Genomic DNA, 27709 nt, shown 5'->3' with positions numbered 1-27709 from the left:
AAAACTCTTTGTGTGCCTTTTAGTTTGATTCCAGTCCATATTGGAGGCTGGGGAGCACATCTGTGCATTCACCAGTGAGAGTCATAAACATTGGGCATGCAACTGTAACGATGGGCCTCTGCCATACGAGATAGTAGATTGGAGGGAGGGTTTTGACAATTGGTCTTTGGGAAGCCAGATCATGGCCCCACTAAAGATTAAGATCTGCTTTCCACACCCTCATGGCAGACAGGACTGAAATTTAGGGGAGACGTGTGGTTCACAGAGAGCTCTCTTAACCGCTCCATACTTCAAAGGCACACTACAGTATAACTGCTGGTGCCATACTTCATCAGGACAGAGAAATATTTGTGGGAATGTGGGACTGAACAGCCTGGAAGTCGGTGGTGAACACTACCGGAGGAATCTGTTGTGCACAAGGAGGATTAATGGCATTGGAAGGAACTGTGCACCCTTCATGAATAGTGGCTTGTCTGGGCTGATTACCTGCTGCTGTATCGCACCCTGCAGTGTGCTCTCCTAGGGTTTGTTGGCTTGCCTCCTGTTCTCTTGTGGAGGTTACAGAGACATCAAAGACTTCCTGCGACAGCCCCACGCCAATTACTTGTGGCACCTGGAGAGTGGTGCCCTCTTAAGCACCCACATCGTCATCTGAATCCTAGCTGGTAGTGCGGAGTGTGCGTGGAACTAAGTATTGGGCCCGGAGACTGGATTGCCTTGTGAAAAGCCCCCAAAGTATTGCCCGCATCTAAGGAGTGTGGCCCCTGCATTGTGGGGGCCTCAACACGCATAAACATCTTGCTGGTGGTGAGCGGATTTACCAGTTGTGGGACCCCACGTGGCCCACTTCGTCAATCATGCTGCATCTCTGTCGTGCAACACGCCGACTGCATGTTCATTGCGTGCAATATCTGATTCTCAGGTTGCAACCTTTGGAAGGAGGGCATACCTATGGTAGTGCCTCATTCTACCTCATGCGGCACTGCTAAACTTGCACCTGTGTGTGACCAGAATTATCTGGGGCGACTCATATCAACGCGCATCTGGCGTTGTGCCAGATATCCATGTAGGTACGGAATCTGCAACTCTTAATTGTGTGTGACCGGTATTGTCTGCTACGACCTGTATCAACGTGCACCAGAAATGGTGCTTTATTTCCAGGGAGCTACAGTGTCATCTACCAATTACGGAGCGGAACCGGATGTTTTATTACGCCGAGGAAGGTTTCCCTGAAAGAATCGCGTAAAAAATATTGGGACATTATTTCGATGAGTGAGGGAGTTACCGCCCCTCTCTTAATAAGGCGGAGGACTGATTAGCCTTTTGTGAGAAGATTGCTACAACTGGAGGGCCATTATACCCAGCAGTCGTTATGGTAAAGGAATGTTGACCCTCAACGATTCATTCTTTGATTAATCAATGATCGTCAAAGTTTGAGAATCTACAACTTTTAACAAACAGAAGATACGATATTCTGATAATGGAAAAAGGATTGAAAATTCATTTCTCCTTGATGGAATGGTGTCATTAAAAGGCATATATGACATTGTGCCAATTTTAGGAGAGCCATTAAAAATAAAAGTCCTGAAGAAGGTGGCTTAGCAAAATATATAGCCCACCGAAACGCATTGACGCCCCCCTTGTATTGTTAAATTCGAGGAACATTTGAGCCTAATCATAAAAGGAATGATAGACTCCAATGCAATTGATTCAATTGAATTAACACTGCTATGATGATTTTTAATGTTTCACTTGTTTTTGTCTCTCGTGTATATTGAAATAATAATTTTTTTTGTCATATGTATGAATCTGTTAGAATACATTTTTAACCATTTCTAATTTGTTCAAATTATGGTTTTAGATATTATTGATTGTGGTTTTAATAAATTAAATTTTGTGATATTCATGAAAGATTTTTTGTGCGGTTATAATTGTCTTATGGGTTCCGAATCGAGAGTGGATTAAGTACTTGAAAGTCCTTTGTATGGTTGAACATGGTGGAATCTGACCCTGTACGAGTCGTTATCCAAGAGAAATCTCTATTTTTACATTGACTGCTAAACTTGCGCCTGTGTGTTACCAGAATTATCTGGTGCGACTCATATCAACACGCACCTGGCGTTGTGCCAGATTTCCATGGAGGTATGGAATCTGCAACTCTTCGTTGTGTGTGACCGGTATTGTCTGGTCTGGCCCGAATCAACGTGCACCAGAAATGGTGCCTCATTTCCAGGGAGGTATGGAATTTGCAACTCTTCGTTGTGTGTGACTGATATAGTCTGGTGCGACCTGTATCAACGTGCTCAAGACATTGTCATTTTCAGGAAGGTACTCAGTTTGCGACTCTTCATTGTGAGTGACCCAACTGTCTGGTGCGACTTGTATCAATGCACAAGAGACATTGTGCCTCATTTCCAGGTAGGTGCAGAGGAGCAGATTCTTGTTCTGTTTTGCCCATATTGCCTGGGTGCTTCTTCTAAGAGGCTCGCCTGCCTCAACCCCAATTCATTAATTGTTCTTGTTGTGCCCTCAGTGTAGCAGATAAGCTGCTCTCTACCCGGTCCGACGCCTCCCTGTTGCCAGGCAGTATTGCCCGGCTTGCGCTTGGGTGGTGGGAGTAATTGACTGGGTTGAGGGACGCTTCAGAGCGTGATCGCAAGTGGGTCAAGAGACTGAGTGACGCCCCTGTGCTTCGCAGAACTGGGCTGGTGCCTTAAGGCCAATTGTGAAACCCTTTGATTGAATGACTATTGTCCTCAGCCCCCTTCTGCTCTGAATACCATGGGTGAACTTCCCGAGTGGGGGCCTAACTCCCATTTGTCATTTGCCGCCTAACAAGCCCTGATGCCTACACCCACCTTCTCCCCTGCGACCCTGACGAAGTGTGACTTCACCCGCAATCAGCCTAGTATCAGAAGGTGGGTTTCTTTATTTCCAACCAGTGGGTATAGGGTAGTTGGGGTTAGCTGAAAGGTGGAGGGGGGGGCTTGAGCCACAGGGTCCGCATTTGTATTATCAACGGACCTGTCGGGTATCAGTTGTACTGCATTACGGTGTTGTGTACGAGTATGCTCCATACGGACCTGCCTGATATCCATTGCACGGCGTTAGTGTGTGGGTATGACAGCATGTGGACTGCCTGTTATTGATTACACCGCACTGTGGTGATGCTTTACTCATTGATTTTTTGCCAAAAGAATACTACATTTGACATTGGTTTTTCCCTGTGCAGCCTTGGCCCGTGGTGCTGTTTAAAAGTGTTGTAATTATTGTGTACACATAACTGATATGGTTGTGATCTTGAGTGCACCCTATAATTGTGTGATATTGAATTGTAATAATTGCCATGGTGGGCCTAGCTCTGACAACATTTTGCACTGGTAAAGGATCCCGTGGGGTGGTAAAGTAGGATCTTTCCCAAGTGTGCATACTACTGATGTCATTTTAACACAGTTGGTCCTAGTACTGCTAGTAATATTTCCAAATGTGATTTGTGTCCAGAAATGCATGTTCACATTGTGTTAATTAATGTTTGTGTTGAATACAAACTTTATTTACATACATCACGTATGAAGTCTCTTTTGTGATGCTCAGTGTATTAATTGTGTGAGACTGCTGTGCCAAAGCTTTACACATTGCCTCTGTGATAAGCCTGACTGCTCAGTGCCAAGCTACACAAGGGTGAGCGAAGGGTATACTGTGAGTGTAATTACCCACACCAGGCCGGAGTGGTAGATTCTGCCTGGGTAGATCCTTGCCTCACCCTACCAGAAAGTGCCAGTTCTAACACCTGGTTGGCATGAGATTCGCACCAGATCTCATACAAATTTGCCTTCCTTGGCGGCGAATAGTAATTCAAGTTAGAAGGTGAAGCAGTACACAAAGCGTCATTCTTCTGTCACCTTTGGCTCTAATGTTAATTCACCTGTCACTAATTGGTCTGTGCTCTTTGATATGGACCCCATCTATCTTTTAAGTGTTCTGACTCTTGCCCCTTTACTTGCGTTCCTGTGCCATCTTTAACGTCTGGCTTCTCCCTTAGGATTAATTCATAAATTGTATCTTGAACAATTCCATGACCAGCGAGTGAGAAGTTGTTTTATGTCTCATTGTTTTTGCCACTTGAATTCCCTGCTCCAGTGGATGTAGATTTAAATACCTTCATTCGTTGTGTCTTTTGCCTTTTGACAACAGTGAATTCTTTAGTATTTTAAAGTACCAAAAGGCAGAGAAAATCAATTTATCGGTAACATCCCAATTCTATTTTCCTTGATGGCATATCATATTGCAGGTGCCCTTTTGTGTATCTGTTTCTGTGCATGATGTGACGTGGGTAGCGATTTGATAAAGTATGTGTATGTATGCTTCCCAAATTTCGACCTATGGTATGGATTTTGTCTGTTTTCATATGGCTGACTTTCCATTTGCCTCTTGCGAAGCACTTGTTTTTGTTTCTGCCTCATTGACAACCATATACGTTTTTAAATTTTTTATTTTAATTGTTTTTGATAAAAAAATATATGTTTTATGTGAAATGTGCTGGCAAAGCAGACATATACCTATTGGGATGCTCACCTGACCACTTAATTTACTTAGTACAGAGCACCCTGCTTGTCTGCAACCAAGTCTGCAACCAGGCCTCTTCTTGCCTACTGCAGGCTTTTCCTCAAGGAACCAACCCTTTGCTTGCCCTGCAGCTAACCCACTTGTTATTTTAACTTTTTAGGTCTCGGCTAGCGTAGGCTGCGCAGACATGCGCAGTCTCGCTGGTGAGATCTTATGTTTTTGGGTAGCTTTCACTAGCGGGGTTTAAGCCCCGCCCCTCTTTTCCATTGGCTGGCGTCACCGTTTATGCTAAACGGTGGCCAGCCATTGGAAAAGAGCTTCCAGTGACGTACACTTTTCTCTTTTAGAGCCGTCCCAGTTGGACTGGCTCGTCTGACTTCCTGCTGGCGTAAAAGGTTTCTTATCTTCTTTATGGGGCCAAACACATGGCCCCATAAAGACAAGAAACCTTTTAGCAGGTGAGGCCGTCCAAGTGGGAAGGCAGAAAAAGGCGACGAAAACGTCATGGCAAGCGCTTGTTATTTTCTTACTGTCACGCGCTATGTCACTGTAATCCGTGATTTATCTGCAGGGAGTCCTTCTATGTCACACACAAGCACCTTCATGGCATTTCGTGCCACAGCAGTCGTTCCTAAACATCTCTAGCTTCCTTGCATGGAGACAGTACAAGCAATTTCCGTGCGTGTAAGATCCGCAGAGCCGTGTTTTTTGTCATGCAGTTTTATATAGCTCGAACTCAACCCGGAGGTATCATGGCGCTTTACACGAGCACCAGCTGTTGCAGACGGGCACATCCATGTTTTGTTAGGCTCGGGGAGATGAAGTGATTTGCCCAGAATCACAAGAGGTTGAACCGCAGATAACCTGGTTACCCAGCTTCGAGATCATATGCTCTAACCATTAGGCCACATCTTAATGAGTCCAGCCTGCAGGGACAGGGGCCCCTGTACTTACACTCCAGAGTGTGTCACTCCTGGGCGTGTCACTCTTAAGTTTGTCAGTCCTGTGTGTCTCTCCTGAGGTTATCACTCCTGGATGTATCACTACTGGGTGTCATTACGGAGGGTGTCACTCCTGAGTGTGTCACTGGGGCGTGGGGGAAAGCAAACAACCCCGTACTGGTCATCATGTTCTATTTGTATGCCGATGCTTATTTAAACCCGAGAGGCACACTTCACACGTACTGTAATGTACAAACTACGCACAATCCGTCATGCTCAGTCTTCTGAATGAAAGGCAGCTACCGTTGAATAAATAAATACTGATCGTGTCTCCCAGCTGTTTCACATGCAGACCCCACAGAGGGCAGTGCTTCGACGCGCACCCTCCGAGCTTTGTAACACTCACGTGCAGCCTCCGACTCTGAACACCTTTAGAGCCACACACCTATTCCTATGTGTACCTCTCCTCTGTCCCCGGCCACACGCTTTCTCGGCGTACTGAAACTCCCCTGGATGTCTAGCTCCTCTTTACTCCTCTTGGCGCTATGCTGTATGCTACAGGAGCAGGCGCAGTGCTGTGAGGTGAACAAGGGAGGGCACCTCATTTCCTCACAGCTGTGATCGGTAGCAGTCTGAGTAAGTCAGGCATGTGAGGAGGGGCACCGACCACCAAAAAATACAATACTTCTGTTTTAAATGCAAGCCTGCAGCTGTTCCACAACTACAACGTGTCAACAACATCGGTAGTCATAGGCGCACTGATGACACATTCTGTAGTGTGCACACCACGCACACACTTGACACGTACTGTAGTGTACACACCACACACACACTTGACACGTACTGTAATGTACAAACTATGCACAATCCGTCACGATCAGTCTTTTGAATGAAAGGCAGCTACCGTTGCATAAATAAACACTGATCGTGTCTCCGAAGTCCACGCTCGGCATTACTTACAGTGAGGACTCTAGAATCTTCCTTTCAGAAACTGTTGCTAAGCTCGAAACTGCATTAAAGGTTTGCAAGATTTGGCTCCCTCTAACCCACGGCTCTTACCTTCATTAGGTACACCTTCTGTGTTGTGTACCGTTCCCATTGTACCCTTCACACTTTGTAGCACACAGTGTAGACAAGGGTATTCATAGACAAGTGTAGACACTTTCTAAACAAAAGGGGTCATATGTGGTTCGACGAAGTGGCAAACCCTCTGCAAGGGTTAACTGGTCACCTTTCAGTTGATGATTGTTGCATTCAGGTTTTAAACTGGTACAAATGAGGTGCAGCTTTGCTCATACATTATTAGTAGTTGTTAAACTGTAAAAAAACTGAAATATTACTGCTACATATTGTGCCACATTATGTTACATATTCGACTTTCCTTGCTGCATAATTGTGTCAACCCTATTCTTCATTGCCACTTAATTCTAGTGGCCGTGCTATAGTGCTTTATAGTGTTTTATTAGCTGATGTAAGAAATACCTAATGGGCAGATATTTCTATTGTTCTGGTGTCAATCTGGCACTGACCAGATGTGGCAACAACACCTTGTCACAGCCTGGAGTGCTGGTCCATTGGCAGAACCCCCAATCTGAAGCGAGAATAAACAGTATACATGGGTGGCGGGTCATTATATCCAATTAAGTTTTTCAGCCCCTATAGATTTTGTTTCCAACTATCGCTATCATGTACTGCTAGTAACTGCGGCCTCCTGGTGGTTCTTTCTGGCTTATCTGTACGTCATAGAAATTTTCACCATTCAGAAATAAATAAATCTAAAGGGAAAGTTGAAAGAAATGAAGGGCGACAGCAGCTCAAGTATTTAGGATTAACAAGTCAGGATTCATGGTGTTACAGTTCGCATGAAGCGCACAACAGGAAGCAGCTACGGATAGGTCACATTATAGTACTTGGTGTCATGTGACACAGAGCGCCAACCTCTAACACAAATGTCACCTGATAAGTAATGTAAACCCTTCTCCCCACCATAATAACAAAAAGATGCAACCAGGTCTGGACTGGCCCAAAAGCAGCAGCAAATGCTGCTCAGTGTGCACATTCCCCCTGCCAATAACAAGGATTACTGCCTTCACTATTGAAAAACATAGCCAATAGGTATCACCTTTGGGCCCTTATAAATATTTAGTTATGCAGCACAATATCCTTGGTGCAATAACATCAACTGTTGCATGGCTAAACACTTATAAGGTCCCGAAGGGAAGACCTATTGGCTATGCCAATGCTTGTTTCTTTGGGCAGGTAGGCCTGTGCTTGTCGGCATGCAGACCTTTGATTTTCAGCCAAAGTGGCCTTCGCTTGCTTGACCCAGCTTGAAGAGAAAGAGCAGAAAGCAGCGATAAACAAAGCCAGGCCTAATATTAACATCCGATTCATCTGTTTGTGAATAAACAGGAGTCGTTTCACATTCAAGGTCATCGAATAAAAACTGATCTATTTTAAGGTAAAACCTGACTAATAATGCAATTACTGGCTTCTGAAGAACCTGATCTTAGACCATTTTACAGTCAGTCTCCCAAAAAGAGCCATACTCAAATCTACAACCTCTATCACCATACTCTATAAGAATACCACGTCATTGGTGGAATCATAACGTAAATACACACGTTAAGTTTGTCAGGAATAGCGAAGCTCACTTTGTTTTTGTTGAGCAGTGCTTGGTGGTCTGCCTCAAGGGGAATCGCCATCACACTGATGGAGCTGCTGTAGAAGCAGTTTTATTGGGGAGATGCACATATCCTCTTTAAAGAGGAATTAAAACTGAAGTAGCCAGCAGGTGTTTATGCACACAAGCCACCACCACAGTATGCAGCATTTTGAATTGACGTGCAGTGGCATCGCCTCTGCAGCAGTGACAGAGAGATTATGCCATGGTAAGGCTCTACATGCTGTCTGATTGCACAGAGCAGACAGGCCTTGAGGAAAACAGAAAATGATGGGTGGCATGCTCGAATGACCCTTAGCCACTGGTAATTATCCAGTGCCACATCCAGGGCCGGCCTTAGAGCTGGTGGCACCCGGTGCAACAATTTTTGTTGGCGCCCCCACCAATGACCACCTCCACGACTGATTCCCTCAGCACCAGCTTTAACAGTGCCAAAGTCTCCATAACCACTCTCTCCCAGATTCCTGTGATTAATGTTCTTCCTGAAGAGAGATCAGAGTTTTGTTTAATTGCGGTTTTGACTCACTATAAAGTAGTGCAGAGGGTTAATTTGCCTGTAGTAGAAAACAAGTACCGAGCAGATTACAAAGTGTATAGAATGTAAATAGGTCGTTTTAAAAGAGACATCATTTTTTTACGTGCAATTTACAGGTGAAAATCCTAATATAGGATTTGAATTTATAAATTGCAAGAAACAAAATGATGTCTCTTTTAAAAGCAGTAACCCATTGACCTATCTATATTCTATGCACTTTGTAATTGTAGTGAACTATCAACGTTTCTCAAAGAACTGCATGCACCCTGCGAAGTATAGATTTGAGCAAAGATTAATGTTGCAAAAAGGATTAATTTAGGCAGAAATCTATTCTCATTATTAAAGAGAACCCCCAACTACGGTGTTCCTTTTTAAATTATGAGTTTGTGCTAATCCAGACCAAGCATTATTAAACTATTCTGCCTACCAGTATGCTTGACATGTGGCTCCTACACCTTGTTGTCCTCTGTCTTATGTAATATTTCCTATACGCTGAGTTACACAAGTAGGATTGATTGTCTTTCTGTAATGTGTGTGTAATGCAAAGTGCTGTGACACCCTACACTGGTTTGAGTGGTGCTATATATGTATCTGAGAGAGTGTGCTATATATGCTTTATCCTGACATATTTGTGTTGCCTGGAAATTGCTGGAGGAAACGAGCGTGGCAGCAGCAGGTGCTTTAAAATAACAATAAACATGCAAACACGGCGCCCCCTGGAAGCCAGCACCCGGTGCGGTGGCACCGGTCGCACCGCCCTAGAGCCGGCCCTGACCACATCGCAGTCCATCTTGTTTTGCCCTTCATGTCATCCCTCATACAGGACCCAGCCATAATCAAATCAGCCTTGGTCCTGCTCCAATGGGAAGAGTCCAGCCAGAACTGCCCGATTCCCCCCCGAACAAGAACAGAAGCAACTGCAGAATAGTTTCAGCATAGTTGGGGTTCATCATTGAGGTACAGGTTGAGTCCTGTGGCATAGAAGGAATGGGATTCATATTTGGGAATACAAATCGCACTTATGGCGTAACACAGAGAAAACAAAAAAGGATGGGTGGAGTGCTTGTATTAACCACATGGTACTTACTTGGACCACTTTCCTGTCCATTGTTTTGTGCCCACCATGCCACCTCAGACAGAAACCATTCATAAGCAAATCCGCATTGGCCCTGCTCGGTTAGGAACCGTTCAGTCAGAACTACTAGGCTTGCTCCCATTGAATGAGAACACAAGCACCCCTCACTGTTTCTGCCTAGTGAGTCTTCATTAGTAAAGTATAGCAAGAGCATGGCTGAACTGGCCAGCTGGGCAAGCAGGCAATCCTCCGGGTGGCTCGGGCTCCTGGAGGCCAGTCTTGACCTTGGAGCCTGGTTTCAGCCTCCCCAGGTTTCTTGGTCCCCTCGAATAGTGAGGGGACTTATGCGGTTCTGCTGTAACTTGCAATTGCTGCCTGTTTTAATTTTTTGGAACGGTTTTAGGGCGCACACACATTCCTGCACATGCACACCAAAAGCAGCTACCTTGGCTCCTGTCCACATTAACTGAGTGACCACAGGAAACAGCAGAAATGAGGAACAAAAGACTATGGCAGTTAAAATAGCCCGGCTCCTGCACTCCCGCATCATTGAGCATAAGGTAGGCCTGTGACTCCAGCACATCGGCAGGCATTGGCCCAAGGCATATTCCTAGCTGGGGATGACTCACGGCATGAGGAGGAGCTCGGAGCAGGATTGCCTGCGAGTGCCAGGACAGTGACAAGTGCATGGCACCCGCACTTTGAAACAAAATGAAAATCCCTTGGTTTAAAGCACAGACGGCCCGTCGCTGTCACTGTGCAGCAGGTGCAGGCTGCTCCAGACTCCTGCGGCGCAGCAGCATCAGGTGCTCTCAGTGCTGGCCTGGTGTTCTCACTAAGGGCTAGTAAAGTGCTTTCAGAGCCACAGGTGAGGACAACCAACTAGCCGTCTGTGCAGCAAAAACACATGGGTAGTCCTTGTTGATTCAGGCATGTTTGTGCAGCCTCCCTCCCACTTGTATGAAAGGGCCTCTCCATACATGGCCTACAATGTAACCAGGCCTCTCGTCTGTGCGACAGGCTCTCAGCAGACCTCAGGCCTTTCTTCTATTCCCTTGAGCAGAACTGGCTTTTTCCCTGGGGCCATGGTACACCATTTTCACAATTATTTCCACATTTTTAAGGGAGAAACACTCCCCAAATCCCATCTTGCAATGGTCGAGCTCACTCATTGGGCTTACTTGCTTCAGGCAGTATGGGGGCTGGTCTGACAAAGGTTTCCAGGCCTGCTTTTGGGTCCCAGTCTGCCCTGAGCATGAGTCCTGTGGTAGAGTGAGCACGTGACCCACATTTGGGCAGATCCATCACGCTTCGGGAGTTGCATTGAGGAAATCAAGATTGGGATGGGTGGAATGCTTAAATTAATCTCAGCCACTAACAATTACTCAGGCTACGGTACAGTTCATAATTTTTTACCCACCGAACCACCTCAGATAGGAACCAGCCATATACAAAAGAGCCTGGGTCCTGCTCCAAGTGGAACACTCCAGCACGAACAGCCGGCCTGATCTGTTCCGGACAGAAACATAAGCAACCCAGGTTTGATTTTGACCAGGAAGGTCTTGTCAGTTTGTTATTGCTTTAGTCATGCTCCACAGTATGCAGGGGACCCTACTCTTAGAATACCTGTCACATTTAAGGCGTCACGTTCAAGAAAGTAAAAAAATGTGAAGTGTGGAATGCTTCAGTTATTCACAAACATTCCCGTCAGGCAGCATGCAGCGTCTTCCAGTGCCAGGATCAGCGGCAGATCTCTCTCGCCCCACTGAGAAGTTCAGACCTGACTTTAAGTGCCTCTCCAAGCTGGGGGTGAGCAGAAGCGGTCTTCCCTCTGTCACCTATGGCATTCATACAAGCTCCATCTAAACACCCAGCTCCATCAAGAGTGATTTTCCTAAACACCCAGCCCTGTTTTCGGAACCCAGATAGATAAGAAGCTGCAGCTTTCTAAGGGATGTGTGATGTGCCTAGACCTTCATGACGGAGTGTTGCCTTCATGTTATGCATCACTAGTGTCCTCTTCTCAATACAGGATCACTGATCTCAGGTTATTTCTATCCAACCTACAGTCTGACATGGCAAGGAGGCTGCAAGGTTTGCTGAAACCTGAGCAAGCGACCACAGCAATGCCGGTGGTGCCACTGGCATATTCTGCGACAGTGCATCAGTAAACAAACTTCTTCACCTGCTGGTACTCACCCCTTGTCAATGTGGACATAAAGTGAATAGGCGAAATGCCGTCACGTAAGATGACACTCCAATTACAGTATTACTGCGATATGGGCTGATCCAAATGTGAATGACACTGCCAACAAAGCAATGGTTGAAGGGAGTTGACTAAATGCCACACTGCATATTATGTGTCCAGCGGCTTGATCCAAAATATGAATGGCACTTCAAGCAAGGAATAGCTAAAGAGACAGAGCCAATGCCTTCTGGGTTATTTTTCTATATATTTCTTCAATGCGGAAAAATCTGACAAGACAGGTAATATTTTGTTTTTTTCACTAGACCTAAATATTATTAGTGATAATAACAATAATAATAATACTTCTCAAACAAGACGCACATCATTTTAACAATTCAATTAATTATACCCAATTGGCATGGGTAGCTCAATACAAGTGAGACAGTGATTTGTGGCAATTTTAGTTAGAAACATCTAATAACAGTTTGGCAGCAGAAACCGTGTAGATTCTCAGAATAAAGGCATTTGAGGAAGAGCAGCTCCAACACAATTGACACCAGGGTAACAATGAGTTTATCTAGCTGATCTTCCATTGGCCACTATAATTAGAATAGCACTACTGCCAGAAAAACAAGAACGCAATGTGTGATCTTGTGCTTCTATGGATTGCCACTTTGCCTTCAGAGCTTCTTGATCTGCTTGTTATCCCGTCTCATCGGCATAAAGCTCTAGAATTCAAAATATTAACCTATGCCAACTTCTAGCCCTGTGTGGGAAAGAAGCTCATTTTATATTTGAGATCAGATTCTATGAGACTATTCCTCATCGTGACACTTCACAGCAGTAGATTTTGCATATAACACCTGCATTTATAGTATTATTTCCTTTTAGCTTAGTCTTCTAGCGCTCCTATAAGGAAATGTACAGTAATTCTGATTTATTCTGAAGAATAGATCAATAGAATTTTTGTTAGTGAATGTGGTATTCACAGACATTAAGTCATATGTTCCAGTTGTTTGTGGACTTGTATAGATTGTGCAATCAACAAAAGTTGATATACAAAAGAGAAACATCTCTGTTGCCATTCCATATATCTTGGGGTGATGGAATCATGCTTAATTTGGGGATGAGCTCAATCCTGAACGGAAGAAAAGTATTAAAAAGTTTGTGTGGGCTGACAGAACTCACACTAAAGCACTGTGTGTTTAAACGCAACCCAACATTTGTAGGTGTGATCGCGATAGCTCCTCGAGGATACATGTTTTCTTAGGGTTTCCCTGAAAATGACTATCTTGTCATGCTGTAGAATGCCCATTTCCAGTAACGATGAAGTACGTTAGCATGTAGAGTAAGCAGAAAGAAACTTTCCACCTACATTGCAAGATTAAAAAAAGAGATCCCCTTTCTAATGTTTGCAGCATGGGTAAAAATAAGAGATCCACCCAGTGTCACTGATAAAGTCATCCCCCATCCTTTACTTGGCTATCAGAGACTTTGTGAGGCACAACAAACCCTCCTGCCCCTCCCTAGTGCAGTCCCAGCCAGTCCAACCAGCTACCTCAGAATGACACAACATATATACACAACAGCATCACAAAATAAAATGGACGGAGTGTTAAAACCTTTTAAACATGCCCTCCACGTCACCTCAGTTTGGACCCAGACATATGCAAATCAGTCTTGACCCTGCACCCCATGGGAACAGTCCATCCCGAACTGCCAGGCCAGGTCCTCCATGGACCGGAAGCAAGCATCCTGTGACCGGTTTCGGGATATCATCCCTCATCAGCCAGGCTAGCTTGACTCCAGTGGCGCAGCTAGCAAGGGACCCATGTCTGGGGCCAGATGGGGATCCTGTGCTCACTGTGCTTACTTTGTAACTTGTAACCATCTATCCATGATTCCCATCCCTAGAAAAATACTGGACATTGGTGTGAAGGAGATAATTCTTAGCAACTTGTGGAAATCCATGGTACACTGTTTGCCTATGGTAAAATTCTGGCCCTAATATGACGGGCCATTTCATTGCACAATATAGCCATCCATGGCATAATGCCCACTCTTACAGTGATGATTCTTGACAAACTGTGGACATCTGTGGAATGATGTTGATCCCACAGGCATATACTGGTTTTGGTACTCCAGTGATTATTTCTGGCATATTGTGGCTATCCACAGTGGTCTTAGCACTATGGTGGTAATTCCTACCAAGATGTGGTCTGATAGTGTCAATCTGAGGCATAATGCTGGCCTAGACATAATGCTGGCAATTTCTATTATATTGTGAGCATCCGTTGAATGATAGTGCATATCTCTGGCATAATGCTGATCATTAAAAATTGTGGTAGTTCTTTACATATTGTGGCCATGTGTACCCTCCGTGTTATAAAGTTGATCCTGGCTGTTTGATGGTGACTCTTGGCAAATTATTGTAATTCATTGCTCAATGGTGCCCATCTCTGACATAATGCTGACCCATCAAAGGGTGTTGATTCAAGGTCTGCTGTCTTTCGCCTCTTCCAGGTGACATAGAGCGGGCTGCAAACAGTCTGCTGTTCTCTCCTGGTTTGACCTGCTTCGACCGCTTGCTGCATTTTAAAGCACATAGAAGATTGCTTTTATGACATAATCACAGCCAGGGCAGAGTCTTGCGACGAGAAGCCGTATCTGTTGCCGCAGTGGGCTAACACATCCTCTCCAGGGATCTGTGTTTAACCTTATGGTTACAGATTCCAATCTTGACCAGTACATGCAGCCTTTCATGGTTCAACGGTCAATAAAATGAGTATCATGGAGATGGGCAGAGTGCAGGAAGTGAGGGGGTATCTAGCTGAATCACAGAGACAATGAACCTTGTCTTTAAGTGTATAAATCAATGTATAGAAAATGTTACACACAGTGGCGTAATGAAACTTGAGGGCCCCCTCACTGGCAAGTATATGCAGGAGGCTCCCAAGCCAGTGACCTGTCAGTGCTGGAGGGGGGGCCCTGGACCCCAGGGCCTGCGGGATGCTTTTGTTACGCCACTGGTTGCACAAGACAATGAGGGTTTCATAGTGTAAAAGTGACATATCTTTTATACTGTTAGCCATTCTCTGTTCAGAGTGCTTTATCAGGAGAAACACAGCTATGATTTATGATGTAATGCAGCAATTGGGGTGGTCTGTACAAATAGGACTTTATTACTACCAAAATAATTCTTTTTAGCATCTTTGGAATGAAGAAAGGTTGAAAAATCAATGTGGTCCTATTCCCATGTCTTGCAGTTTTCATGCAGCTCCTTGATGCTGGTCCATTGCTCACTGTGCTACAGTGGAATGATAGTAACATACAAAAGGGCCTCTGTGACAAAAGCAGCAACCCATTGGCCTATTTCCATAAAATGCAAATCTGTGATTTGCATGTTATACTTTGCAGCAGGCCCATTAAACCTCTGTGCTAACTTATGATGAGTAAAAATTGTGACTACACAAAACACAGATATTTGAAATGTGGGTGGGCCAGCCAAATTGAAAATGGTCTAGTGGACACAATATCCGACCTGGCCTCCCCGTGAGACTCGTCAGCCTTTGTAGACAAAGACTGTGCTTCTGTGCCGGGCTGCCCCATCCACAGCCTCAAAGGTTGAGGTGACAATGGCCCAATTTCCACAATAACACCTACTCCCCCTAGTGATGCTACTGCACTCACCACCCTCCCAGTCCATTATGGTCTAACTGTGACAGCCTGGTGGTGGAGAAATTGGTGAAGGGCACTGCTTCTAAGTTCTAAATCTCAGCTGGGCACACAAGGGCCAAGTTAAAGATGGTCCAAATTCAGCCACAAAAACTGGCCCACAGCCGGCACTCAGGCCCTGACCCAGCGGCCGATGGTGGACTGCCCGCTTTGCCAATCCAACCCCGAGTGTGCATTGTGTTAAGTTATTTTATCTTCCACACTTGTGGCCCTTACCATAAGTTTGTTCATTTTGCTTCATCTGTAGGAAATGTTATTGATGTTGAGCATGGAATCGTTTGTGAAAATGTACCCATCATTACCCCCAACGGAGATGTGGTGGTGTCCAGTCTAAATATTAAGGTATGAGGTTATTGATTCTTCCAATATCTATCTATCTATCTATCTATCTATCTATCTATCTATCTATCTATCTATCTTAGCTACTTACCTTCCTACTCATCTTTAAACTCTATTTGTGAATCTATCTAAGCATCTTTCTATGAATCTGTCTGCCTGCCTGCCTGTCTTTCTCTCTGGATGTTGGTTGCCCCTGGTTGATCTGTCCATTGGTCTTTCAATCTGTCTGCTTGTTTGTATTTCTCCCTTCCTATCACTTAATCCGTAGATATTGTGGTTGATAAGTGTGAGGGTTTGAATTTCCTGGAAAATTGAAAATGCAACAATATCAGACACACATGCTGCTATCCATCCATCCATCTATCTATCTACATATATTTTTTCACCCGTTGTGCGTACCTGACAAAAGTATAACTTGCACTCCCATAGACCGAAGGTCATGCACAATGGAGGTGTTTGGGCACAGGGTCTGGCCTGTGGCCAGATCCTGTGCCTACCCCCATGGGAGGCAGGTCCCCTGCCGCAAACAGCCTATCTATGTTTCACCATGCTGGCCTGGGTCTCCCAAAAGGGAAACCAGGGCCCTACCTTTATTGTACCATCCGCAGGCACACATACACACAGTGCATGTATACAAGCCACACACACTGCTCAGCTTCTTCTGTACCACTCATAGGCACACATACAACCAGCACATTTATTTACTACGCATGCTCTGCACAGCGCTACATACTCCATGTATTGTACCACTCATAGCACATACATTTAACATGCATGACTGCATTGCACTACATCCTTCATGTATTGTACCTCTCATGGGCACACATACAGCCAGCACATGCACTCACCATGTACGCACTGCTCAGTACTGCATTATCCCGGTATTCTACTCTTCCCAGGCCCACATCCTCCCATCACTCATGTGCTGTGTTCACTTCTACTGATCACTACAAGGTATGCAGCCACCACTGCGCTCAGGCTGCTCAACTCTTAGTGAAGGTAGTAGCCTTCCACCACTATAAGGGTAGCACTTTGGGCACCCCTCCCAGTCCAACAAGACCACTGTCCGCGAGACACACCTATATCATGGTGCACATGCATGATCTGTGTTTGCCTATGACAACAAAAATCAGCATTAGGGATTCAGACATTGGTATAAAGTTGGAACGCATCACACTTTGCTCAGCTTACGAACGTTTTCAAGTTTCCTTACTTTGCCGAGCTTTGCTTTTGAAGGACTTTAGCACAAACAAAATCTTTGGTGAAAGAATTTTCTTAATTAAATTAAATACATTTTTATGATAAAATTGTCTGTGTACCAGTGCTTTTTCTTCACAAACACATATTTATCAGAAGCATTCTCTTTTGTTTTAACTTTTGCAAACTTAATAAGTTAATGTAGTAAGATTTTTTAAACAAAATCACAAGGTTGCATGGCAGAAACATGTGTACCTGTGCACATTTTGAAATATGATACTTCAAGGCTGTACATAAGGGAACATAAAAGAAAACATATTGTAATAATGCTAGTCATGTATTGATTTTGGTTCTGTTTCATTGATTTTAATGTTGCACATACGGAAAAAATCGAATAAAGTGTTTAAATGACTGTTTTAGGTAGAGGAAGGAATGCATCTCCTAATAACTGGTCCAAATGGCTGTGGAAAGAGTTCTCTCTTCAGAATTTTAAGTGGCCTGTGGCCAGTATATGAAGGAGTCCTTTACAAGCCACCACCTCAGCACATGTTCTACATCCCCCAGAGGTATGTGTTTTTCATTACTTTTTGATTCTTTGATGTAGCTGCGTAACATGCATAATGCTTTTTCCATCCTTTGGTGCTGTTAAGAATTCACCTTTGCATCTGGTACTCATTTCTTCTTTCTCCTAGATTCTAAGTTGTTGGTATTCCCAACCAGTGATGGCTGGCACAGATCTGGGGTGGCAGGGTGGGGGGGGGGGGGGGGCTAGGGGGCAAGAGGGTGTAAAAAAAGAAAAAGACACTTGCCTCCTCGCAGCTCTCTCCCACTTCGTCTCTCCTCCGCATCAGCCGAACAATAAGCAGCCAGGCTCCCCTAAGCCAATCACAATACTGCAATGCAGCATTGTGATTGGTCTGAGCTCTTTAGTTTGGCACTCAGACACGTACTGGGGGCCTGGGCATGTTCTCCACCCTGGCTGCATTATGCAGCCTGGGTGGAGGACATGTTAAGTGCACATGACTGTTTGGCCGGCTTTAGACGGCCAGCCAAAGTGTCATGCACGCTTCAGTGTGCCCACAACTCCTCCCCTGCCCTGTGACCAGAGCAGCCCCACCCTGCCCCTATGCTGCCACAGCAGGAACAAATAAAATGATAACATCAAGTTATTATGATTGTATTTTTCCTTTCTTTCACTGCTGCAAAGAAGTGGGGCAATGCTCCTCCGCCTTAGTTGAGGAGCTGCCACTGTTCCTAACTCAGTGCGCCAGTGATAGCTTGTACAGCAGGAAAGGGCGGACTTGGAGTTATTCCATCACAAACATGAGGGATATCCTGTCTGCCTTATTACAAGTTCATTATATTCTATTGCATTAAGGCAAGCAGGATATCTATCATGTTTGTGGTGGGATATCCATCTTCAAAACTTGTTCTGCTGGGTAAACAGTAATAAGGGCTGCCAGAATGTTTAACTTAAGGAGTGGAAATTAAAACCCTTGGGGATTCCACTGTGACCTTGGAACGTAGCACCTATCAATCAGCATTTGTACACTCCCCTTGTGGGTAGAATTGTTCTGGTCAATTTGATTACCCCCAGTTCAAACACACATGAATAAATCATGGGATGTTAAATCACCTGAATTGTGTGCATGTTCCTATTCCACTCAGAGGTGGAAGAGGGAAAGCATGGAACAATGCCCCCACCTTCAGAGACTCCACTCTGTCCACTGAGTTGAGGGCACGAGATATGAAGCGACATGCAGTTCTCAGTGAGCTTATTTAAGGGTGCCCTAGGCTTTGTTTTTAGTAGGGCCCCTCACCCTGAGCAAAGGAGCCTAGATACTCATCTTGCAATAACAGAACATAGCTCACCGTCTGCCTGATTGTCAGTTTAGCTCAACTTGTGTCTAAAATGGGATTTGTAGGACCACAAGGGCACCATGGACGCTCCCGGGTATTCTGGGCTTGAAAGCGGCATTGACAGAGAGCACCAGGAGTAACAATAAAATGTTAACTGAAAGGTTAAAAAATGTGTGGAATAGACTCCGACCAGTTGTGATGGAGGCAATCACAGTGATCTAGATAGGAAAAGTAATGAAGAGACAAAAGAATGCTATTGTATTGTAAAAGGAAGGGCAAAGCTATGGAGCATTTAGAGTTGGTGAGTTAAAAAGAATTCACAACAGGTGCAGACATGGACAGTTTAGATGGGCACATCAGTCCGTATCTATGATTGAAATTGTCTTCCTGCACATCTGTTTACAGACCATCGGAGACACGCTTGCTTCTAATTTATAATGACCTGCTAGCGCAATGGACACTGACGTTTGTGGCTCTTTTGAAATAGCTAGTTCAGAGAAGAAACCTTCTTTTCGCATAGGAACAGATTTTTAGAACAGAAGATTTCTTTTACTGAAATGGTCTTTTAGCTGGACTGCTAGGGTGACCAACTGGCATGGGTGCAAATTCAGGACGGTGAGTGTAAACATTCAGGACAAAGGGTCAAAATTCAGGACAAAAATTCAGGGTAAGAGGTCAAAATTCAGGACAAAATTTCGTGACAAAGGGTAAATTTTACAGACACATCAGAGGAGTTCGCCCAATAGTATATAAGTAAGCCCATCCATAGCCAAACATATTCCACCATTTGCAGACCTATCCATCATGCATCCTTCCATCCTTCATTTCACTCATCCATCCCTCCATCCACCCTTTCACTCTTTCACTCATACATCCATCCGCCCTTTCACCCTATCCATCCATACACTCTTCGACCTATCCATCCATCCATTCACTCATCCATCCAGCCGTTTACCCTTTCACCCATCCAGCCTTCCTTTCACTTACTCATCTATCCATCCACCCAGTCACTCATCCTTTCACCCTTTCAGTCATCCATCCATCCATCCATCCATCCATCCTTTCTCTCTCCATCGACCCTTTCACTTAGTCAACCTTCATTCCATCCATCCACCCACCCATCTACTCATACACTCATGAATCCATCTATGGACCCTATCACTCATCCATGCTTTCTCTCATCCATCCACCCTTTCACTCCTTCACTCATCTGTCCATCATTTTGTCTATCTACCCTCCCTTTCACTCACTCATCCATCCTTACATCCACCCTTTCACTCATCCGTCCATCCATTCACCCTTTCACTTATCAATTAATCAATCCATCCATCATTTCACTCATCCACCACCCATTCACTCGCCCATCATCCCCCCTTTCACTCACACATCCATCCATCCATCTATCCTTCCACCCATACATCCATTTATCTTTACCCTCATCCATCCTTCCACTCACTCATCCATCCTTTCTCTCATTATCCATCCATTCACCCTTTCATTTATCCATTCACCCTTTCACCCATCCCTTCACTTACTCACTCGCCCACCTTTTCATATTAATTATGAGCTGAGCCTTTGTCTGCAGAATTACAAACGGAAGAGGCCCATCAAGAATGTTACCCCTGCTGTAGTTCCTAAAGCAAGGGGTAGAGGGAGGATTCACTATACCCCTGCACATAATCAATCTGAAAAAGTGGAAGTCATGAGTCATGCATGATGCACAGTGCCACTGTGACATGGTGTTGGTTGTTTCCAGGGCTTTAAGTGGGATGAAAAAACTGCCTCTTCTGTCATTGTATCCAGATATATAACACAACAAGTAACATTACACCTATAACGAGTCAGAACTATTGGCTTTGTCAATGGTTGTTAGTTGCATAAAATACAGAAGCCACAACCATGGCTTCGTTAAATATAATATTGAAAATGCATCATTTCTAAAATGATGAGACTGTGAAAGAACTCTTTTTTAAACTTCTTTCACCAGCTTCTTTTCTTGAGCTGGATTCTCACCTAGCAGCATTTGCATGTTTGCGCGTTTCTTCCATCAGACAGAATGCTTTGCCCTAGACAGAGGCTGGAGGAGGCCACCCCATGCTGTAACAGCTCAGACTGGCCCATTATCATTCTGTATGTGGCAATCAGCCACAGACAAGGACAATAGGCGGGTGGGGCTGCTCTTGTGTTCCGAGGATGAGTGCAAGGCAGCCCTATCAGGGAGCTGAGGCTTCATGCAGGGAACAGCGTTGCTCCCTGCAATGCCCAAAGTTACGGACAAAAGGCGTCCGTAAAAGGGATCATCATGGACAACGGACGCGAAATCCAAATTATGAACGGTCTGTGAAATTTATGGACGGTTGGTCACCCTATGGACTAACTTTGAGCCAGACTGGAGAGACACCACGATCTGTCTATGGTATAGATTTTGATATTAAGTGATGTTCTTCCTTAATTTACATGACATTTCTTAGTCCGAGCCAACACTTCTTACTTAGGTTCCCTCTATGCTCTTATTCTGTACATGTCATAGGTAATTTACTTCTGCCAATAAGTCACTAAGGAATTCCTGCAGACATAAATGCATTTATTACTGCATATTTCTCCACCATGTGTGTGTAACAATCGACAGCAGTAAATCTCACTCAAGGAGCTGGAAGAGGGTGTTCAAAGATTCGGTTTGCTTTGGAAGCTTGGAATGCACACAAACTTAGATTGTCCCCTTTCCACCCTGAAAATTGTTTGATATTTATGACAGCCTTGTAGTGGAAAAATTGACTAATTTTCCCCTGTGCTTAATTCTGTGCTATGTAAAAATCCACACAACGGTTGCAGCAGTACACAGGACTTGTCACATGGTGTTCCTGGTGGTCTTGTGCTTGCTTTTAAATAACACCCCGGTAGGCCAGGTCCCGGGGCATGTTATAAATATAGGAGGGGGCACATACGGCCCCCTCCTAGGGCTGATCAAAGCCCGGGGACCACCACCTCCCTAGGGCACTTTTCATCATTATTGTGGGCAGGCCGACTGGGCCCGCCCGCAGCCCCAGGGACCGCCACCTCCCCGGGATATTTCCAATTATGTTGGGGTGCCTCGCGGATCCCCCCACCTCCCCTGTGGACAGACACCTCCCCGGTGCTAATTAAAAAATATTGGGGGCCTTGCAGACTGCCACCTCCCTGGGGTTAATTTCAATAATATGGGGGCCTTGTGGACCCCCCTACCCCGGGGACTGCCACCTCCTCTGGGCTAAAATAAATACCAAAGCGTGGGGGTCTCCACCCCGCAATGCAGCCCCTGGGACCACCACCTCCCCGGGGCAAATTTGAATGAAGTAGGGGGGCTGCACAGCCCTTCTCTAGGAGCCCTACATGGCCCTGTGGATGGCCACCCCCCAGGGCCGGCTTCAGCAATGTCCAGGGGTGCCTACCCCTGGGACATTGCAGTTTGCTTGCCATAGCAAACAGTGTGCTGTGCTTTGAGCAAGAGAGAGCATTTTGCTCGCTTGCTCAAAGCGGAGCACACTTTGCTTTTTACACCTAGGGAGCTGCATGTCAGCAGCTTCCTGGGTAGAAAAATGCAATGCCAGCTCTCGCAGGAGGCAGGAGCTGGTCAGGACTGCAGGGGCCTTCAGGTTCCCCCTGCAATCCCCAGCGAGGTGGCCATGCCCCCCAGGATGGGGTCCCCAGGGCCGAAAATGGCCAGGAAGGGGGACCACTCAGCCCCCCTCCCTTTAAGTATTATTTTTCTTTTTTTAAGTAAAGGCCTTGCCCTGGGGGATGGGGTCCCCAGTGCCGAAGTTGGCCTGGGGCTCCCCTTTTTGGTATGAAAAAATGTATAAAGGCCTAGCCCTGGGGGATTGGGTCCCCAGGGCCGAAATCAGCTTTGGGAGGGGTGGCGGGGCACAGCCCCCCTACCTTTTATTTTTAAGAAAAAGGGCAGGCCCCGGGAGATGGGGTCTGCAGGGCCGAAAATGGCCCAGAAGGGGCGCTGCTTAGCCCCCACCCTTTAAATAAAAAAAGGAAATAAATATAGGCCGGGCCCTGGGGGATGAGGTCCCCCGGGGCTGAAATCAGTGATGTCATCAGTGATGTCATGCGGTATGTCACTGACCAAGTCATCAGTGATGTCATATGTGAGGTCATAAGCAGTGCATTGCGGGGCGCGAGTTATAGTTATAACTGCCGAATGTCTTTGGTTTTGTGCGAGTGAAATATCAGTCTAACTATAACGTCCCTGTAACCTTTGTTTTTTTCAGTGGATTTCTAAGGTTTAAAAAGAATTATATTTCCTAACTATACCGTCCCTGTAAACTTTTTGTTTTTCAGTGTGTGTATGTATATATATATATATATATATACACACATATATATATATATATATATATAAAATTCATCACCAGTTTGGCTGCACTGGTAATCGACACGCCCTCTCCTTCAGGTGCTACCCGGTTGCCGTCAGGAGTGGGATGTGTATTGAATGATACACCGCGAGGCCCCCCTGCAGTGAGGTTCGCAATGTTGCATTGGGGAGAGAGGAAGCAGTATTCATTGCGAGAAGGGACACAGACCATAGTGAGCAGACCCTCAGAACGAAATTCGCCGGCGGACATGATTTTGCAGCCTGTAAGCCAACGTCAGTTGGGGCATTATTATGTACATGAGCGTTAGTTGCTTAACTAACGCTCTCTGAATGGATCTGCACTTTATTGTTCAGCAGGTGAATTTGAGACGAGTGCGGCTAGAAAGAAGGGACACTATACCTTTAAGAGACTGATGAGGGATTACCCAGGCTCCAATAGGAGTCAACATTTGTGGATTTAAGGACTCCCAGATAAGGAACCCTTCATGAGAATCCGGCATTGAAAAAGGCGATCATGCCGAAACACGTCTACCAAAGTGTTTCAAGGACTTGCTTAGACATCGCTGTACTCAAGTTCCTGGTGGTTGAATAAACTCGCTGGTTGTGCACCTTAACTGTGTCGAAGCCCCTATATCTATATCTATACCTCCATATCCCATCTTGTGAGATGCACCTCCTGTTCCACCCGCAGTCAATATAAAACAGCAGGCGGCCCGCTTGGGATCTTGCGGTGGTGCTTCTCTCGATCTAGGCGGGCCAAATTATTTATTTGAAAAGGTTTGCCATCTTGTGAGATGCACTCCCAGGCAGTAAGCAGACTCAGGAACTTAAATGTTAAAACACACTGACCAGCAGTTTAATGCGACGCGTTTCAGGCTTATGCCCTTCTTCAAAGCCAACTGCTCTCCAGGACAGCCAAACATTACTGCCAACATTTTCCCTTCATTTATTCAAGTCACGCCCCAAGTGGGCCGGCAAATCACATTGCTCGCAAAGCATGATGGGGCTGGTAGTGCCTTACCCATGTGGGTCTGTTTGTAGCCATCACTGGTTTTCAAAGTTCTGTAAATGGTGCTTTAAAACAAGAAAACACAGCTCTCTTTACAGGCCGCTCCTCCTGTTCCACCCGCAGTCAATATAAAACAGCAGGCGGCCCCGCTAGGGATCTTGCGGTGATGCTTCTCTCGACCTAGGCGGGCCGAATTATTTATTTGAAAAGGTTACTGAGACCAGATTGGAAGGGGAAGCAGAAAGGGTGTGAAGGCAAAGTCTATGATTTTGAGAAAGGCATATGTGATCTCAGAGCTAAGATAGGTAGCTAACTTGTAACTCTGTGCTAACTAATTTAGCTTTGTTGATGGGAAATTAAATTAATAACGTTCAAAGTTATGAACAAAGATCTTCCAACCAATGTTTAAATTTACAAAATTCAAAAGTAACATAAAATAATACTTTCCCTAATTCTTTGACAATCACAACTAAGTCAATGTCATTGAAATTAAAGACATTTATTTCACAGTTAAGGGTCATGTTACAGTTGTAGATTTGTTTGTGAATGATTGCAGTTCTACCTCTGAATCACAAACCTCAACAACCTTCATGATGAAAACTGCTGGGACTCTGGAATTAGCAGAGAATGGCCCATTTGAGTTTGATTTATTCAATGTATTAAGGCAGTCTGCAACAGGAAATGTCGGACGGACTTACTATGAAGATGTTCAGTATCCCATTGTTACTTTATTACAGAGTCTCATAGTGGCCGTCGGAGGTTGGCTTTGGTGACACTGAAACGACAGACGGAAGAGGGGGGACTGGCAGTCCCTGATTTTGTATCGTACTACCTAGCAGGGCAACTGCAATGGTTTACGCAGTGGATAGCGGAGAGACAAACACAGGGAATAGAAATTGGACCTTTTGTCCCTGAGCGAGATGTGCTCTTACGAACGCTACTGAGGGCCGGAGGGCACCAGGGGAATGTACAAATGAATTGCAAGTGATAAGAAGCTGTTGGGGCAGATGCCTCCAAAAGACACACACTCCAGGGCCCTACTCACCAGACCTCCCAATGACGGTTATACAAGTGCTGCCACACGGGGGTCAATGGAGGGGCTTGGAGGACTGGGTACAGGCGGGAGCCACGAAACTGGAAGACCAGTATGGAGAAGGGGAGCTCTGGCTGTTCGAAGCATTCCAGGCAGATTGGGGCATCCCTCAAGGCAAGTTCCTGCTCTACAGAGCGGTAACAGCAGCGATTAGGAGACCTTGGGGGATGGGTACTGTCAAATCCAAAAACCATACTAAAGCAACGGTGGGTGGTAAGATCAAGGTGGTAGCATGCCTATATAGAGCGATTGGCAAGGACTCTTTCCAACCCTTGACAGCACTGAGGGACCGATGGGCGCCAAACTTGGGCATTCCTATTCAAGATAAGGACTGGGTGAAATCACTGGACAGAACCCCCAAGGTTCTCGAGGAATGCCCGATTCAAACTGATTCATTTTTATGTTCTTCATCGGGCCTACCTCACCCCGGAATGCATTAACCGATACTTCTGCAGGGAGGACGCGGGATGCCCACGATGTGAGCAAACTTGGGCGGATATGCTGCACATGTCCTGGAGCTGCCCAACCTCAAACACATACTGTCAGGAGGTCACGGCTGAAGTGGCTAAAATAATTGAACGAGTGATACCCTGTGCGTTGGTGCACTGCCTCCTTAGGCTATTTCCCCACACATCTAAATCAAGGGTCACTGATAGATTCCAAGACCTTGCTTTCATATTGGCCAAGCGTGAAATCACGAGACGCTGGAAGATACCCGGGGGGTGGGGAGGCTGAATAGCTGGGTGGAAAGAGCTCAAAACCTGGACAGGATGTGAGAGCAGGGTGCTACTCAGGAATGCACGCAGAGGGATAGGCGCAATCGAACGGGCTAGAGCATGGGAGGCACTGGTGGAGGGTATGAGACATCCGGAACCAGAATCGGGTGAGTCCTCGACACAATCCCGACAGGGGAGCCCAATACGGCAAGATCCTGAAGGGGTTATCGAGCGGGCACACCTCAATGAGAAAAAATAAAATAATATGAGTAGACTGATGTGGATATACTACGGACCAGGTACAACAGGAGGGGTAGGGCATGTGATCTAATCAGAGATGTGTCACCGCATATAGCTGAACACTAACTGTGAACTGCAGTACTGGTAAGGGTGGGGGGAGTTATGAGGGGAATTGTTCATGAAAGAGATAAACAGTATTTTGATGACATAACTGTTAATATATGGAAAATACGAGATATCAACAAACAACAAAATGACTAACGAAAGCATATGAAATGTTTAAAATGAAAATGAAATAAAATCTGTTTAAAAAAAAAACAATTACAGAGTCTCATAACATTGTTTGCATTGGCTTCCAGGCCCTACATGTCCATCGGAACTCTACGGGATCAAGTTATATATCCAGACTCCGTAGATGACATGCACGAGAAAGGTTGCCGCGATCTGGATTTGGAATGCATTCTACACATTGTGCACCTAAACCACATAGTGCAAAGGGAAGGAGGTAAACACTTGCTTTGTTTAAACTCTGTAATGAATAAATAAATAAGTAAATGTTGATTTCGGATTAAATAATCCGAATCCTTAAACATATCAAAGCACGTGCAAATATATGAAATAATAGAATTCATCTTTTTATCAACAAAGCAAAATCACAGCTTACGAAAAGTAAATAAGTCAATTGAGCTGTAAAAATATGAAATGACTATTACAGGTTTCAAATATATGTGTGATAGGTTGAGACCTGCTCCCAAAAATGAAGTTGCAGGTGTGGCAGATTGTCGAAAGATATAAGTATCAAAATATATGTACTTGTGTTAGGTAGTCTCCCTAGCCTTAAGAAAAATGAGAATTTAATTTTACTAAACCCACCTGATAATAATCTGGGGAGTTCTAAAGGATGGAGAATCCAGATACCAGTGACACGTCAAGCAAATGTGTTTTCCTCTCGGTGCTGTAGTGCTAAAATGTAAGGGTTCACTATAAGTTCACAGATTGGAATTCATCCATACTATCTACTTTCATCACCAATTTCTGCACAAAGGCAAAGGTCTTCACAGCTATCATATTACAGGTGCATATTCCTGAAAAAAACGAGTGCCTAAGATTTAGCTCAGCACCAAGTCACAACGTGGTGTATGGGCCCTAATGTTTGACAGATAGGACACATC

At 45.1% G+C, this 27709-nt stretch overlaps 1 protein-coding gene across 1 annotated transcript in view; it reads left to right on the top strand.

Moving 5' to 3' along the window:
- Positions 1–27709, top strand: part of ABCD2 (ATP binding cassette subfamily D member 2) — a 165660-nt gene that overhangs the window by 73070 nt on the left and 64881 nt on the right. The window contains exons 5-7 of the mRNA XM_085654102.1: positions 15971–16065; positions 17680–17825; positions 26897–27042. Coding sequence (XP_085510228.1) covers positions 15971–16065; positions 17680–17825; positions 26897–27042 — 387 coding nt within the window. The remainder of the gene's footprint in view (positions 1–15970; positions 16066–17679; positions 17826–26896; positions 27043–27709) is intronic.

Source organism: Triturus cristatus, chromosome 4_1 (genome assembly GCF_964204655.1).
Source record: "Triturus cristatus chromosome 4_1, aTriCri1.1, whole genome shotgun sequence".
Lineage (NCBI taxonomy): Eukaryota > Metazoa > Chordata > Amphibia > Caudata > Salamandridae > Triturus > Triturus cristatus.
The sequence above is the reverse complement of the archived record's forward strand: the minus strand, read 5'-3'. Positions and strand labels throughout refer to the sequence as shown.